The 18,919-nt window shown below is 38.0% G+C and overlaps 1 protein-coding gene across 1 annotated transcript; it reads left to right on the forward strand.

Moving 5' to 3' along the window:
• The first annotated feature begins 1,213 nt into the window (after positions 1–1,213).
• On the forward strand, positions 1,214–15,684 carry LOC113126493 (uncharacterized). Its single transcript, XM_026300532.1, has 25 exons — positions 1,214–1,300; positions 1,397–1,526; positions 1,852–2,013; positions 2,405–2,542; positions 2,864–3,012; positions 3,532–3,635; positions 3,748–3,937; positions 4,152–4,283; positions 4,406–4,549; positions 5,366–5,501; positions 7,115–7,265; positions 7,541–7,677; positions 8,395–8,506; positions 8,705–8,768; positions 8,918–9,121; positions 9,318–9,463; positions 9,958–10,076; positions 10,537–10,658; positions 10,794–10,891; positions 11,671–11,807; positions 12,652–12,776; positions 12,949–13,094; positions 13,749–13,851; positions 14,278–14,414; positions 15,154–15,684. Exons 2-25 carry the CDS (start codon positions 1,397–1,399, stop codon positions 15,278–15,280), a joined length of 3,213 nt encoding a protein of 1,070 aa, XP_026156317.1. The 5' UTR covers positions 1,214–1,300; the 3' UTR covers positions 15,281–15,684.
• The last annotated feature ends 3,235 nt before the right edge of the window (positions 15,685–18,919 follow it).

The following is an 18,919-nucleotide window of genomic DNA, read 5'->3' on the forward strand; positions in this document are numbered from 1 at the left end:
CTCAATCCTTGAACAGCTGCAGCAAATTAAGAGAAGGTTTTATTTTAGCTCATATCACATAGCCAGCAAAATTATTATGGCTACTGTAACACAACTCTAACCACAAAAATATGTTTTACCTGGGTTAAATAACATGGTACACTTCAGGTAAGCATATTTCTTTGAACTGAGATCCAGGTCTAGGTTCCCTCCACATGGAGGCAATAAGGCTAGTTAAACCCAGCAGCTGCACAGGCTGTCAGGGTGAATGACATTTATCATGTTTACCTCAGTCATTAAATCAGTCTGCACCAGCCCGTCAAGGACTGATGGGGTTAACAGACAGGCTGACATGTGCCCCAGTTACACCTTGTACTTGTCTGAATAAAGACACTGACTTTTGAAAATAGGTTTTGAGGCATCCTAAAGTATGGAATATTGTTATAAACAAGCTGACTCATTTTTAATATTCATCACCTGTATTTCTCTTTATTATATGGGTTTACAAAAAATGCACCATTTATTTCAGTTTTTCAGGAGCACAAGTTCCTGTCCACTTGTAGCTTCTAATCATTTACCTTTCCTAATCTTGTAATGGCAACAGTGTTAATTAAAGAAAAGCAGTGCTGAGTTTCCCTTCCTTGTTTTCAGAGCAGTGTGTAAAGCAGCATGTTAAATGTGGGTGGTGTGCTGGAGAGAAGGAGAGGCATAGGACCCAAATGCAGGGAAAGAAAAAAGGAGCTTTATTGATTCCTCCTGGGATCACCAGGGCAAAGGGGGGAAAAAATACCAGAACACTCACAGGTAACCTAAGTCTCATTGACAATGCTCCCACAAAACACAAAAGAAACACGGAAGTATTTTTAGGGAGCAAACCAAAGGTAAATTTTAATCAAAGATGAAACTAATCAGATAAATTAACGAAAAGCTACTGAGGAACACAAAAGGGAGAAAACTGGAACTGGAAACAAAATAAAAGTCCTCAGCAGGAAGTCCAAAAAGGGAGTCATGACACAGCAAGAATTGAAAAGCGTAATATAAAGTAACACAATGATAATTTAAACCTCTGCACATCTCAGAAGACAAGAAACAACTGACTAGTCTCACTTGGTTTCTTTTTGTTCATCTTTTTTTTTTGTATAGGCTGATTTGTGCTAAATTCAGTGTTGTTGGAAATTGATGGTAATACTTCACACACAAGTAACGCTTCACTTTCTGGTTTCATTTTCAAGAAAGTAGCCACACCCTGAATGTAACAGAAACGCAAGAAACAGAAACCCAAACAGCATTAACTGTTGCGCTTGTATCTGAACACATCAAGGTAAGTTTGTCAAACTTATCGCCTTACATCCAAGTTAGTTTATTATGAACTTTGAATTCCACTTGGAATATTTTGCTGAATTTCCTGTTTTTGTAGATGGGTGCAATTTACAACCTACTTGAGAAGCACAGGCTGCAATCTTACTACAACAAGTTTCTACAGTTAGGTGTGAATGATGAAAGAGATTTCATTGACAGCATATCTGATGAAGACTTAAACAACCTGGGTAAGAGTGATAAATATAAATGAGCATTAAAGTTTACTGTAAAATTGCATTTTAGGTTTTCATAGTAGACTTCACAAAAATACACTCTCTGTCCAAAGTGCTATGTTTTCCTTTCATTTAGTGAAGTTCACTTTCTGTTACGCACAGAAGAGAAACTTACAGACACATAATGATAAATAGTGAGATAAGAAGAAATGTTCCTCGAAATCTAGTTTTATAGTTTGTCCATGTGTAATTGTCCACATAGAAATGTTGGCTTGAATATCTACAGTATTATATTGTATCTGAGAATGTAATTAAAGATAACGCTATATTATCCAAACAGGACTTAGTCAAGTGGAAAAGAATCGTTTCTCTACCATGAAAACAACAATTGGGAGATTTAGAGCTCCAGCACACCCAGCTGCAATGTCAGTGCAGAAGTCAGTGAGGTCTTTTTCTCTGTTCTATACATATCCAAAATGTCCACAACCAAAATGCATCGAAGGTAAGAAATCCATATTATCTTTTCTTTTAAAAAGTACACACAAACACAGGCAGACATCTGACAAGTCACAGCTGGGGGGCGGGCACAAAGGGCACACACTGCAAACAAGTATGAGGAACTCCTAAAAGGAAAATGAACAGTGATATAGAGTGACACAAAAGGAAAGATGACAGTGCTGTTATTTTTCAGGTCTTTTAATCAAAAATGAATTTAAAGCTGTATATATAAATATACAGCTGTATATAAGCTGTATATTTGTTTTACCAACTGTGTGTTTATATTGATATAAATATATATATCTATATAGATATATATAGTTGTTATATAGTTGCTTACTGAGAGGACGAGGACAACCTTGTTTAGATGAAATGTTGTTATATGAAATCTGCAGATATGGATCCTACACAAAACACAGTAGAAGATCTGATGTTGAGGATATGTCACCTTGAAAGTATTGATTCCTCCAGAGGTGTCTGTCTCTACACAGTGGATGGCATGCCCATGACAGATGACCCCTTCTTCAACACATGTAAGGTCACAATGCTGGGTTTTAATGTAAACAACTAATAACTGACAGTGATAATAAGTGCCATGCTGTCCCACAGTCACTTTTGAAGTCTGGTTTTGTTTGCAGTAAAGCAGCCACAGATGTTGTGGTCAAAGACAGAATTAAACAGTTAGTAACATATAGAAATAGGAAATTACATACAGTCCTAAATGTTTATGGCTTTGTATTAACTGATGAATTTCTTAATATAACATTTTTTAACAGAAGCAGCTATTGCAGCAGCTATTACAACAAAATATGTAAACTGTTTTTTGATTATTGTTGATTTTGGTTTGTTTACAGGGTCTTTGCAAGACAGACACATAAACAGTGGAGATGTCATCTATGCTATATTTACACTAAAGGAGAATCTGATAGTGTTGCCTGTAAACTTGGTGAAACCAGTAACCCAAACCGGAACAGATACAGTTCGGTGTCACATCATGCACAAGGTGAGTTTACTGATGGATTATTTTCACTCAGTGTGAGGGTCTTTTGCAGTTTTTTTTAGCTTAATATTTTTCATCTGAATGGCCCAAATCACATCATCCTTGATCCTCTATATCGGTTGCTATGGAAAATAAATAAGGGTATGGATTTATCACAGTTTAATATATAAGGTTATCAGAGCTCTTCAGTGTAATGTGTACCTGCATTTGGTTCAGTCTCATTCAGTGCATGCAGACAGCACTGGATGCTTCATGCTGAAAAGAACTGCTGATCTGTGATGGGGTTCGCAACATCTGATACATTGAATTGTATAAAATTAGGGCATTCCCAAAAGTCATGATTCATGCTGTCTGAAATATGATGTCTAGCATTTTTTTTTTTTGCTGCATTAAACAAACTGGTAAGAAAAATGAGCTGCCACTGGGTAGAAACATCGATAGTTTCTCCTCCATTATGCACAGGATAGGACATGATGGCCTTTAACATTTACTTTTCTCCCTTCTGTTTAAAATTTCATTCAGGGAGACTTTGAGGTGATGGTGGAATTGACAGCTGACACTATAGCTACTTTGAAGAACAAGCTTGCACAGGAAAGTGGTATCCCTGCATGTGTTCTTCATTACAAGTAATTTTTTCAAAATGCAGTGACAGCATAGCATTTCATCATGATTTGTATCCACACTAACATCTAACCTCACACACTTTTTTGTGCATGTGCTTATCAACAATATTTTCAGAGGTGAAACTGGCAGTGGCTGCACTTTGGAAAATTATGGGCTGTCAGAGGGGTCAACAGCGCACTTCTCACTTTCTTCATTTGCTGGCGACGTTCCAGACCCCAAGGAATTCTTCCACAGTAATGTCATGCCCTGTGTACAACAAACCACCAAAGGAATCAGCGTCTTCTTATCGTCACTCTTTGTGATTGTAAGCAGTTGTCATGCTGTAGTTACAGTTCCAAGTACAGTCAAATATCTGTTTTAAATGTTTTTGCAACAAAAGTGCAAAGGAGGAGACAATGTCTATATCATTTCATTCCCTCTGTATTATACAAATAATTATGTCAGAGACAAACTATAATGTCATTTTGCACTTTGCCTTAAATTCTTCATTATTCTTGAATAATATTTTTCTTGCCTAGAAACACAAACCTCCAGTGGTTTTACACAAGAATTTGATTTCCTACATAAGAAAACTGACTGGATGTCACCCCATGGCCCAAAGTTTATATCAGTTATTGTGTAAGAATGAAATCCTATCCAGGTCTCAAAAGGTAAACTACACAAAATGGTGAACTATTACTTGTATTACCTCTTGTTTGTTTCAGCAATGACTTTAAAAGAATGTGATATATATTTGATCAGATAACTTTTTTATTTTTTGCTTTCTCTGTAGATTGCTGTGGTTGAAGGCTTGTATACTCTATTTAGAGAGATTCTACCAAAGCTTGGATCAAAACATGGAGAAAAGATCATTGAGGACCTTGATGTCTTTGAGCATTCAACATACTGCTGGGCATATCTCATGTCAGAGGCAAAGGTATTTCCAAATTATTTTAGAGGTTGAACTTGAACTGTTGTATGCCATGGACTGGTGACCTGTCTTGGGTCCTCTACCAGAGGCCTGGGAGTTTGAGGGTTCTTCGCAGTATCTTAGCTGTTCCTAGCACTGCGCTCTTCTGGACTGAGATCTCTGATGTTGTTCCTGGGATCTGTTGGAGCCACTCTCCCAGTTTGGGGATCACAGCCCCGAGAGTGCCGAATTACCATGGGGACCATTGTTGCCTTCAACTTCCACATCTTTTCTAGCTCTTCTTTCAGCCCCTGGTATTTCTCAAGCTTCTCATCTTACTTCTTCCTGATGTTGCTGTCACTTGGGATCACTACATCTACCACTATGGCTTTCTTCTGCTGTTTGTCCACCACTACTATGTCCGGTTGGTTAGCCATCACCTGTTTGTCGGTCTGTATCTGGAAGTCCCACAGGATCTTAGCTCGGTCATTCTCCACCATACATACATACATACATACATACATACATACATACATATATATATATACATACATACATACATATATATATATACATACATATATATATATATATATATATATATATATGACTCATGCAATAAAAGTGTCAAACCAAACCGATTAATAACTGACTCATCGATATGGACTTTTCCATAATTATATGAATTATATGCTGCCAGCCCTTTATATCAGATTATTATGTTTATATTATTTACATTACCTGCCTAATTGCACACAACACAGTAAAAGTATTATAGAAAAGTATTCCAATTTGTTTGTTATTGCTCACTGTTTCATGTCTCACTGCCTTGTATTCTGACAGAACACAACAGTAGAAAATGAGAACTATGCTCCATGTTCTCTGATTTCTGAAGATGGCAGCCGTTTCCATGAACCGGTCACTGTACCAGGTGTACCAGGTGCCGTGGAGAGAGCAGTTGTGCTGCAGAAAATCAGAGGTTAATAAAACTCTTATATTTTATGCATTCTGAAAACCATGAAAGCACCTGGGGCTGTTTTTGGATGTTTCGCTCATTAGTATATATGGATGTTGTAACATTTTACTTGAGTTAGTTAAGTGCTATGATCTGTGGCTGTTATATCGTAAGTACAGCACAAACAGCAAAAACGCAGTCCAGTTTATCAACACTAATGAAAAGAGAAACGAAACTCAACATTTAACTTACTAAACCTTATATTCAGTGTTAATGACCTACTTTGCATTTGTGACAATGTGGATGTCTGAGCAGAGAAAAGTGTGATAGCAAACTGATAAAAAACAAGTTCTGGATTGTTGCCAACAATGGTAAAAGTTGCTTTGGTGTGGGTGGAAACATGCAACACTAAACCTCCGCTATTTGAATGCTCTGTGAGACAGCCAGGTCTGTGGTGTTAGCTTGCTACTGGCATAGCCCTATTAATATGGCATGAGGCAGGTCAATACTACTTGACCTTACCAGTCAGCAGCAATTTTAATTTAACAGTACCAAGTTGAGTGTATGAGGTTAGTTTCGCTTTCCTTTTCTGTAGTTGCTCTAAGGTAGGCTCAGGGCCTACTGGGTTGGTTTGGGTGTGTGGGTGCAGGCAAAGAGAGGGGTGGTTCTGGGAAGCTAGAAAACACTGTTGAGCCTTATTGGTGTCGTGGGCTGACCCTGTGGACTTGCCTGCACTCTCACATCCACACTGAGGCCCTATTTGGAAGTAATGAAAGCCATATCATTAGTAGGTCAGTGACGAGAGGGCCGAAAGCAACATAGAATATAGGAATTATTATGGGACCAGGTTTAGGATAGGGAGGGTTGGAGCATGATCTTGTGATTAAGCATTGACGATTTATGATGGGGGCAGCATGGTGGCTGAGTGGTTAGCACTGTTACCTCACAGCAAGAAGGTCGTGGGTTCGCATCCCGGCCTTTCTGTGTGGAGTTTGCATGTTCTCCCTGTGCTTGCGTGGGTTTACTCCGGGTACTCCGGTTTCCTCCCACAGTCCAAAAACATGCATGTCAGGTTGATTGGTGACTCTAAAATTGCCCGTAGGAGTGAGTGTGAGTGTGTGAGGTTGTCTGTCTTTGTGTGTCTATATGTGGCCCTGCGACAGACTGGTGACCTGTCTAGGGTGTACCCCTGCCTTCCACCCGAGAGAGAGCTGGGATAGGCTCCAGCGGATCCCCGTGACCCTGAACAGGAAAAGCGGGTATAGAAGATGGATGGATGGATGGATTTATGATGGTGTGGCCTGATAATTCCCTCTTTAGGGCCACATGACGGGGCAGTCTAGATAGGGAGCTACCATATGAAGGCTTATCCATTTCTTGACAGATTACTACTTTGTACTTTGGTGACTGTAACTTTAAAATTTGACATCAATTTAACACCATGTCAAAGTGGTTTGATTCAAACAGCAATTGAAAGAAGACATCTACTACCAGTAAAGTGTATGCCAAAATACCTGTGATGAAATGGTTTTGGTCTGTTCTAAAGATTTTATCTAATCCATGTCAAGAATTTACCATGGTGGTTATGTTTAATTAAGAGATTACACTATTTCACATGTTTCTTGTCTTATGTTAAGATGGAGAACAGATTCCAAACTGCACTGAAGCCATTTTGGAGGAATCGTCGCTCAAGAGGACCACTGACTTAGAGAAAATCTTGTTCAGTGTTCATCCTTCCGTTACAACATATCATCTTTGGATTTCTCATCATAGTGTGACTTGTCAAAAGTGTGTATTATTAAATTACTTTTTCATGAAATTTGTTTAAATTAGCTACAATAAAGTTACACGATTATGTTAAAAGCATTGTCCTACAGTATTTTACATCTGTAGCCTAATAATGTTATTATAGATTATAGTTTTTAGTTTGCTGCAAAGACCTGTATAAGTCAAATTTCAAATGTAACTATTTTGCCCACTTTATCTCTTGTTTGTGCTGAATTGACCCAGTTCTCATTGTATTTGAGAAATCTTAACATATTTAATAATTCATGTGGTTACAGCTTTCAAATTAATGTTGAGAAGAGTTTTGGATGCATGGCAGAAGAAATGAAAGCTTTCCCTCATCTCAATGTGACTCCACCACTGCTTTTGAAGGATCTAGGATGTCTAGACCCATGTCTTGTGCTCCTGAATGAAGGTACTACATGAACCAGAAGGATGATAGTCAAGTGCAGGTTCCTAAAAATACAATATAAATAATGATTTCAGGCAACATGCATTTAACAGGTGACTATTTATGCGATTTACATTTGTAAAATTTAATTTACCCCTTGGTGAGAATATAATCACAGGTTCTATATCTTATGCAAAGTGTTTGTAGAAGTTTGTTACCAAGTGAAACCAGATAAAGGTATATAGCTATATAGCTGCTCCATATTGAAATAAATTGATTGTTTTCATTTTAATATAAGATTTTACTAGGCCCTATGATGGACTGGTGACCTGTCCAGGGTGTACCCCCTGCCTTTCACCCAAAGAGAGCTGGGATAGGCTCCAGCAGATCCCTGTGGCCCTGGTTAGGAATAAGTGGGTATAGATGATGGATGGATGGATGGATGGACTTTAATATAACTGCCAGTGATGGGCCCATTGCAGATGTTTTGCCAGCAGTTTGTTTTATTCTATTCTAGAGATTTGGTCTTAATCAGAAATTCAAAGTCAGGTTTTGCCACAGTTTATCAAAAAGTTCTCATGCAAGTATTCACTGGGGAATCTGATAATTATATTATATTTATATTATAAATTTTCAAGTGGGCAACTACAGAACTGTCGGTGTCTTTCACTGTAATATTTCTTGTGCATGATCCCTGGAGCTAATGCATGTCTAATGTTATATTTGTTGTTTTTTTTGCAGACAATCTTGGTGTTTATCTGAGTAAAAATAAGGCAACACCTGCAGAGATTGAAGTGTATGATTGTCTGTCTGGCAAAGTAAAAAGTGTGGATGTGAACATCCTGGCAGCCAGGTGAGTAGACTACCTCAATTTTTTGTTGTATTCAAACTCTTACTATGTATCATAATAATATATTCTAATAAAACAATGGCTGCATTTTTCCTCTTTCCTTTATGAAATAAAAATGAGTCATTACTGTGTCTGTAAATGGATTTTCTTTTACATACAAAATATTGAACCTTAACACAACATTTAATGCTCTCCATGCAGAACTGGTGATCATAGGGCTGACCATTCATTTATCACAACCAGGACTCCAAAAGAGGCTATAATGGTATGTAATAATGTAATGTACATGTATTTTATGGTAATGCTTTCGAATGAAATTAGAAGAGTTGCATTTGCAGTAGAAATTTTAACAACTGTGTCTAAGTTTATAAAGAAGTGTTCAGATGCTTCAGTTCTGAACTCTACTCTCACCAGGTGCTGATAGACACAAGTTCATCCATGTCTGAGACTTGCTATGGAAATGTGGAAATCCAGAAAATCCATGCTGTAAAAGAGCTTTTTGATAACTTTGCAACACGCAGCATGGCTTATGATTTCCATCATGTCATTGGCCTTGTGGAGTTCAACTCTAGAGTGACAACGCTCCACACATTTACAGAGACACTTGAAAAATTTAAGGTAAATACAATGTATTATACAACACAACGTGCATCAGACCTTTCTGTTCTGAGTCGATCAGTTCTGTATTGTACACTTGGAGCTAAAATGCCAATATGTTCCTTGTTTCTGAATAGCAGGAGCTCTTCAGTGCACCCCCTATAGCTTGACACAATAGACTTGACACCTTATTAGAGCCAGTTGTTCCCTTTTCTAGGAAAAAATCCACAGCCTTGAGGCAAGTGGACGAACCATGCTGTACGATGCCCTGAAACATGGAATGCTTGAGCTGGAGAAAGTAAAGGAGAAGTTTCCAGACTGTCGACTTCGTATTCTGTGTCTCACAGATGGTATTGATATCGGGTAAATTTCCTTTGCTATGCTAATTTACTGTGATGCCATAGGGATCATGAGTTTGCAAATCAGCTCCTCAGATTGATTTGTCTGGCAGTTCATCTTTTTCCCACTGAGCAGGCCAACACCTTGCATGGTGTGTGTGTGGGGGGGGGTATGTGTGTGCCCGCAAGACTGTATACATGTACGCCTACCTCTTTTAAGGACCAATTTGACTTCTAGACTTTGGAAGTGAGGACAAGGCATTTTAGCTGGTACTCACTTTGAGACAGACTTTCAGAGGCTTAAGTTCAGTTAAATTTGGGATTAGTCAGTTAAGATGTTTAGGGTTTGGGTAAGAATCCTCATAAATATAGAAGTACAAATATAGCTTATGTTTAAACTGAGTAAAAAACAATAAGGAAGCTGTGGTCACCAGTCATTATCACTGAATTTTATCTTTAATATAAAACACCTACTTATTATATGATGTTTTAGGAACTGATTTGACTATTTCTGCATAGATCCTCAAACAAGCCAGAAGCTGTTGCAGTCAGCCTGATCAAAGCTAACATCATCATGGATTCAGTTCTTCTTGGAACAGTGAAGAACAATGTTCTTCATGGAATCAGCATCGCAACAGGTGCAGTATGAAATATAGATCTAATCTAATATAAATCAACCATGAAACCCACTTGCTAGTTTGACATTTGAACTAACCCTTGAAAAGCTCATACTGTAGTAAATCCTTTTAATGTAATATTGATGCAGTGGCATCAGTGACTAATGAGTCAGTGGAAAATAACCAACATGAAGGCACTTCCTGAGAAGGAATGTTAAAAGTAGGCAGACCAGCAGGACAGGAAGGCTTTAACACTTGGTTTAAGGCAACAAAGGTGATCTGGCAGAAACATACTCACATTAAAGCTCAGGGTTGTCACATCTGTTGCTGTATTTTAGACTCAATGTGTTGAAGCACAGAGCTTGACGAACAAATATGTCTCCACTGTTAAATACTTACAGTCTGGAGTGTATATAGGATAAGTTAATCTGACTCCTGCATGTGTAGATCTATCTCAAATCACAATATTGTTTTGCTTTAGGTGGCTGCTGCTTTAAACCAGAGACAAGCAAAGATGGTTTGAAGCTTTTTGAGATTGAGACAGTTCTTTCTTTAGAGATGAGGAAACTCAAGACCAAAGCTGACCCATCCTCCATAACTGCAGTGAGTACTCTGATTATTGTTCAGTTGTGTTTGAAGTCCGTTGAAAATTAGATTGCATCACACAAAGCCATCAGCTTTGCACATTATAATGATGCTGGTTGATGTGCTGGTTTATGTCCTTTTGTTATTTTTCAGACTCTTTTAAAAGGGTTCTTTGCAGCTCATGGGTATGATGACTGTCCAGAGACTATCTTACCAAGCCAGATAAACAGCAAAGTGACAGTGACAGAGTGGTAAGTGAGAGAATGTGCTTCGTTCAAAGCCAGATGGAAATTGCTTCATCCCCCATCTTTATTTTACACAGGATTCGTCAAGCACAATCAGAGTGGTAAAACTGTTGATGCCAGTTTTAGTATTGACTTTGTGCATTATATCTCATCTTAGTAGAGTTAGCTGAAAATGATTTTACTCTTTGCTGGTGATCATGCACTTCCAGCATTTCAAAATAGCTGCACTGTAGCTCTGAGCACAGTGCAGAAAAGAGGTGCAAAGGCCTGACTTAGAGACTTAACAGGTTTGTTACATAACTTCACAGGAACAGTGTGCTGCATTGGAGAAAATATGGTTCTAAGCATAAACTAACAACAAGGATACAAGGATACAGTCTTACAAGTTGTGTTTATGTTTTCACTGTGTAAATATGTCAACTGGAAAACTGCCATTATTTCACTGGTGATTTTAGAGAAAAAAAACTAAATTGCAAAGAAAAACTGTAATTGCAATATGTACATATTCTATAGCAGTTTAAAACACTGATTACGCTGAAGGTGAAAAACACTAGCTAAACAGTAAAAAACCTTATCCCATGAAAAAACCCAAGCCAAGACTAAATGTCTCCTACTAGCAAGTGTTGTTTCTGTATGCAGAGATGATTCCTCTGCAGAGTTAATGTCTCTCTAGAGGGAACATTTTTAATACTTGTAATTCCAGAGTTTTTTTTCCTGCTGATCTAAACTGATCTAAACTATTCCAACATTTGTACTAATTCTAAAGAACTAATATTTCAAACTAGTGCTTTGAAAAAGAGGATCCAAGAGGCCAAAGATGGCCGTTTCATGGAGAAGGACAAACGTATCCTGGAGGAGCTGAAGAGTCTGCATTGCTACCCACATCCCTACTTTAATATATTTCCATCTGAGTCTGACTTCAGTAAGTAGCATGCTGTCTTGAAACAGTTTTTTCTCCAAACATTACTTTCTCTTTAAATATCAGTTGTGTTTGTACTGTAATTGTTTATGTTAAATATCTTTTGCATGGCAGGGAACATGTGCAGAATATTAAAAAAAAGACAAAGCTGTGTTTGCACCCAAGAGGCAGACATACAAGCACTCATGTAATACTGTCATACCTCTGTCATGATAGAAAGAGTAGGTTTGTTTGGGAAATGACCATAACCTGTACAGTTGATTTGAGCTATAAGGGGCAATGTGTAAGATGTGAAATATTTAGTGGCATCTAGTGGTGGGATTGCAGAATGCAACCTTCTGAGCACCTCTCATACCTAACGCACCCATTCTCCTGCTGTGATGCACAGTATGGTGGCCATCACCTTTAAAACAAACATGATTCCCAGTCTGACTTGTCCATTCTGGACATTGAGCCACAACATGGCTGCCTGGGTGAAAGGAAATCTCTTCCCTATGTAGATTTTAAAAACCAACTAATGGTTAGACATTAATGGCAACATATTTATGAATACTATATTCTGTTTCTGCTAATAGACCACTGTAAATATCACACATTGAAACTTGAGGATGAGATATCCAACTTTCTGTTCATATCACATCTGGTAAAGAAGATCAGTATGTAAACTATGCTACCTGCTTAGAGAGAGAGAGAGAGTCTGTATTGGTTTCTATTGCTTTGGTTTGTGAAGCTACACTGAATTTAATTGACACTATGTTTATATTTTTCAGTTCAAGGTAATTTAATCTAGTCATTTAATGTAAACAAGTATTAGAGAGTAGAGTAAACCTAAGAGTCAACTTTTCAGCATTCTGGAAGATTCTCATGGAGGGCCCTCCTGACACACCTTATGAGAAAGGAGTCTTCGAGCTGTTCTGCCAGTTTGGTCCTGACTACCCAGTGAAGCCTCCAACTGTTCGCTTTGTCACACGTGTATCCTGCTAAATAGATGAAATGTAGCACATGTTGTCCATTTAGTTTAAGATATAAAAATGATGTGTGAATTAGGCTCATTAACACTCATTCCATATGCATTATATCATTTCTTACAAAGTAATATTGTATGCTGTAATTGTAGTGTATTATTTTCTTATCTTGAAGAAAGATATATCACTGCAACATTAACAGTGTTGGGCGCATCTGCCACAACATATTTGACCGTAACTACAATGCCCAAATCACCATGAGAGATATCCTTGATGCTATGTATGGACTGCTGATTGCCCCTGAGCCTCAAGATCCTTTGGACAGGTAAGACTGCAGCACCTGCACAAACTACACCCATGCACCAGCAGTTTTAGCATTTTTGACTGATTAGGTCTTGTGTCACCATAAATAGACCATACTTGATTCACTTAAACTACTTGATTAAGTCTGGTTACAGTACAATTGTACTTTTTTGCAGAGAAATTTCCTCGACATATTGTATTTTCGTAACACGTACTCTGACCATGAAGTAGAAATTCCTTCTGTGGTCTGTCCAAGACAAGAGGACTGAACATTTATATAGATTATACATGCAATCAATACAAGTCTTTGAGATTTGACTTTTTTACAACACAATGACACAGACTGTGTGGAACTTCAATGAGACAGCTGTAACCCTGTAATGCGTACTTTGTCCACACAATTGTTATGCTTTCCTTCAGTACATACTCCATACAAAACATACAACACTGAACTATGCTGACATCAGCTGTAAGACTAACTTTTTAGTTAGTTAGTAGTGGTAATTTATAGGTGTGTACAAATATATATAAATACTGTATATTCAAAAAGTGACATTTGTTTTCACATGTCCATACTTTATCAAAGAAATGTACACATATAAATACACAAAACATATTATTTTGTGCTTAGATTGGTGAAGTATTAGAGTTGAATATGCATCTTTTTCTCTGGAAGCATTCTGGCTGAGGAATTCCTCACCAGCCAGAAGATGTATGAACAACAGGCCAAAAAACAAACTGAGGAAACTGCTGGGCAATCAATAGAAGATATGGAGAAGGTAAATGAACTACAAAACACTGAAACTTCAAAAAGCTCTGTACAGTGTGAAGCCCATATAGTTCATCAAATTTCAACCCTTTCAAATCTCTTATTGATTTATAGCCGACAATTTTGTAATCAGCTGATCTTAAAAATAAGTAAAACCCAATGATTCAATTCAGATCTTGAGTTTTATTATGGATACTCTCATCATTTTTAGCTCATATTCATTATTATCTCTTATTATATCATAAGAATGAAGTACAAGTTATAAATATGGGTTACTATCCCCTAATTATGAGCTAATATTATGAGAAACCTGAAATGAACAAGTTCCCCAGCCAGACTTAAATTAGGGACATCAATATCTTATAATATTACAATACCATGCTACATAATACTGCACACATTGTACACATTTACATTTATTTACTGTCTGCTGTAGAAATTGGTGGAGCCTGAGAAGAAGTATATACCCCCGCATCTTATCTGCCCACTCACCAAAAAGACATTTGTTGATCCTGTCAGAACAAAACATGGAGCAGTGTATGAAAGGAAGGCCATCGAAAAACATCTCAAAATGTAAGTCATGTTAATGTTGTTGTTGTGTATGTTGGTAGTTGCATTAATACAGTGGTGTTAATATGCTGAATTTAGAGTACTACAAAAAATAGTACAACATGACAACATTGTGGTGAAGCACACTTGTTTGGCAAACCAAATTTAAAATTTCCTCACAGATTGTATATTATTATATTATTATGTAAAGTCCACAGTCTTTACTCTAGACAACAACTTAAGTAGATTGGCATCTGCAGTATTATTTCATTTGAAAACATAACTACAGTGCAAAATTCTGTACTGTATGAGTCAATGTCTAAAACTGATTTTAAAAAATCTTTTAATGCACCACTTCCTCACAGGTATAACTGAGCTAAAGATGGCTTAAAAGAAATCTATCCTGCAGGTATACTCACTGGAAAAGACCCCGAAAAAACAAAGTAAAGATAATCACTTAGTGTGACTGACCAAATCTCTCTGTCGCCAACACAGAATTGCTGCTGTTTAAAATAGGAATTACAGTGAGGAAAATAAGACCAGCAACTCCTCCCACTTTCCATTTCTGTAGTACATAATGCTACATTGGGCCATTGTGGCATGTAAGCACATTAAGTTTGTTATGGTTTGACTTTATTTAGTCAAAATGACCATGACACAGCCTGAAACAACAGACATCTATATAGGGATATAGCAAGGTCCATCTTTCTACGTCCTTGCTGTCATCTTAAGTATTTTCAGTAATTTAATCCCTTTTTTACAGGTCCAGATATGATCCACTGGCTGGCCCACCGACTATGGTCAGAAGAACTGATATTAAGCCAGACAGGCATATGAAACAAATGGTTACAGAATATCGTCGTTTACAAATTCAAGAAACTAGTGTGTAACAAAAATACCACAATGTCATTCACCAGTTCTCCATTCAGAGGCAATAATGAAATTTGTACTACTGCACTATGACTTTAAATAGCCATTCATGTTATTCATTTATCACAATAACAGTTAAATGTTTTTGCAAAGAGAAATTTTAATGTAATCCTTTACTTATTTTTACTAAGACTTTTTTGTTATACCCTGGGCTCATGTAGAGCAATTAAATAAATGTGATGAACTAAATGACAACTTGATTAATACATCTTATACAACTAGCAACTCAGTAAATGTTTGTGATGCTGTCAGAATTATCTGTAATCAACACACACAACTTCCCTCTGTACATCGAATTGTTTAACCTGATCTGTATGTCAGACTGCTGCTGCTGAGGATGATGATGATGATGAGGATGATGTTACTGATTGAGTCTTGAGTGAATTCTTGGACGTTCAGCATCTTGGCCAACTGTGAATAATGGAGCTTCTGCTAGCACACTACTACAGCAGGCAGAGCTATGAATACTATCACGAATGTCCTGGTCAACTTATTTTTAGAAGGCTCTCAGTGTGTTTAACATTCTCCAATTTCATTTGGTTAAAGCATAATGAAACATAATGGTGGGGATGACTAGTGTGATAATTATGACAAACATAAAACAGTGCAAGCAACTTGTTTCTATGGCACATTATAGTCAGCTAAATGGAAGACCTTCTTATGCTGTTGGATGAAGGAAAGCGTTGCACAGGAGAATCAGATAGAGATTATAGAAAAGTCTACCTGGCCAACTTAAGGCCCCAGTGGCTCTTCAGAGCAGTGTCTGCTGAGAAGGTTACAACAATCCAGCAGCTTTTGAAGAAGCTGTGCAGCTAAATCATTCGAGGCTTACTACCTGCCCAGACACAATCACGTAATAAACCTGAGTGCCTAAAAATACACAAAAAAAAAAGATTTAAGAGAAGCTTGGGGAAAATATACCATACCACCCTGTCAACTTCACCTATCATATATATAACAAGAAGAGGAACAGCAGTATTCACTAATCACAAACCACAGAGGTGTGCCAAACACATAGTTACGTAGTATATACCAGGATATATACATTAAGGAGGGTAGGATCTAAGACAGGTAGACAAAAAGAACCATTAATATGCACGTATGTTGTTGATAAACCCAGAATATGCGATCTGTGTCACACACCTTTTGTGGTTCAACTAGTTCAGGCCATTTCAGTGTTTCCAAGAAAAGAAAAAGTGCAGGAAATAAATGCAACAATATCCCACACAATCTCCTTTACTTTGAAGATTTACAATGCACAGTTGTATGTAAAGGAGGTGCCTTATGGCCAATAACAAGACAAAGCAGGAGTCAATGGGGCCTACAATGAGACTTGTGCCATCAACATACACTCGTAACTGGTTATAACACATATATATATTGATCACCATGTACTGGTTGGCACACAGTTTATAGCATAGGTCACTAACAGGCGGACCGCGGTCCGGATGCGGACCCAGAAGCCGCCCCATACGGTCCCGGACGTACAGCCAAAACAGAAGATTGTGATTTAAAACCTAACGGGGCGCTTCTATTTCCACCCGCGCAGCTTTTTTAGACTTTACAGTAGTGGAAACGCACAGACCAATTGCATGCGAGTTGAGCCATCCCACGTGATACCACTCAGCCAATCAAGTCTGTGCATCCCAGGCGGTAAACATTACGACTCTACAGTGTAAACAGCGCTAGAGGCAAGTTACACATGAAAACAGTGTTGCCAACTTAGCGACTTTATCGCTATATTTAGCGAGTATTCAGACCCCTCTAGCGACACTTTTTTTAAAAGCGACTAGCGACAAATCTGGCGACTTTTTCTGGTGTTACTGGAGACTGTTGGAGACTCTGATGTGTCTGTACTGCACCATTCTTACACTTCTCAATTTGCCGCAGTAAGACGGCAAATCAGCTGCAGCCGCGGGCCCCTCCCCCGTCCCAAAGCCTTCACAGGCGGCCCAGTCCTGTCGCAGCAGTCCCTCCCTCCCAGCTGCAGTCACAGCAGGAAGTGTTCACGCCTCCGCGTCCCGACTGCAAATAAATCGCGCGTGCGATCATGTATGTGTGTGATCTGTACTGATGCATGGCATAATAAAAAAATAAAATAAAATAAAAAAAGGTCAAATGTTCTTTGTCTAAAATAAATCACTGCATTTGACTCAAACAGCCTCAGTCATTTACAGCAAGGCAAATGTATTTAGTTCTGAGAACTTATTAACTACAGGCCGTCATGCTACATTATATGGCACAGTACAAATATTTTGAGTGTCCCTTATTCTGTCCCTTATTTCTTATAAAGAATCACAATTGTCTCTTACTTTCCATTTCTGAAGTTGGCAAAAGCGTCCATCACAATTACAGCATGTGCCATGGACATTATGCAAATTACGCAATGACGTCATTCAGCGACTTCTAGCGACTTTTAGGACAGCCAATAGCTACTTTCCTTACTGACGAGTTGGCAGCACTGCATGAAAAGACAGTACAAAGAAAAAGAAAGAGAGCGATACATGTAGAAAACAAAGGGAGAGAAACTGTAAAGTGAGACGGAGAAAGAGAGAGAACTTAGTTAATGAGAGAACATTATACATATCTACAGCCATACATATATGTTCAGTTGTATGTTACATGACAATAAATATTGTCAGAAAGTTTTTGAATTGTACTGAATTAATTTGATTTGACAGTCAGGTATTGATTACATGCAGATGTTGATAAAACTACTAGGCTACTTAAATATATATCACACTAACTAGTTAGACATTATGATCTTCCGGACCTTTGCTTCAAGAAATTTTCTCTAACTGGACCTCTTTAAATTTTAGTTGAATACCCCTGGTTTATAGTGTTGCAGTTCTTTTATATTCTCAGGACTGCAGTCTGCAGGCTGTTATACACTGGAGTAGAAAACATTTCAGCCCTTTGCTCAGAGGTAATCACACTGCCATTAATGAAACACTGGTTGAGGTCGGCAACAACTCATTGTACTGTGGCCACAGCAAAACCTGCCTGTTCACATCCAGGCCCTCCAGGATTCAGTGGGCAGCATTACATCAGCAGGACGCACTTCACATCTACACAACTGCAGGCATTACGTTTTAACATAACAAACAGAGTAAAAAATGGTGATGCATGTCTATTGTCACTCAAGACTCCACTCAGTGATCACTATTTACTCCTGCAAACAGAAAGAAGAGAACTGGAGTTGCACTCCTGATGGTGGACCTGCCTGAGTAATGATCAAATAAGGGAAATGGGATTGACCCCTACACAGTATGTGCCAGTTCTGTCACTTAAATGCTCCACCAGAGGTCGCCAAGCATTTTGCAGTCTGAGCAAGTCATGAAATTGACTATTCTAAAAGGAAATTTGCAGTCACAGTAAATCAATACATCTTTTAACAAGTTTCCCCCTTAGTCAGACTTCAGAATAATGCCAGTTCTGATGAACAGTGTCACCCCTGCAGCCCTGTATAATGTACATTATACTTACTCGAGGTCGGAGAAAGAGAGATAGATGAATTTGAGCAAAAATCTAAATGTACTAATGGTGCAATGCCCAAATGTATACAATCTTACTATTAAAACTACAAATCCCATAATACT

This window comes from Mastacembelus armatus, chromosome 11, assembly GCF_900324485.2.
Source record: "Mastacembelus armatus chromosome 11, fMasArm1.2, whole genome shotgun sequence".
Lineage (NCBI taxonomy): Eukaryota > Metazoa > Chordata > Actinopteri > Synbranchiformes > Mastacembelidae > Mastacembelus > Mastacembelus armatus.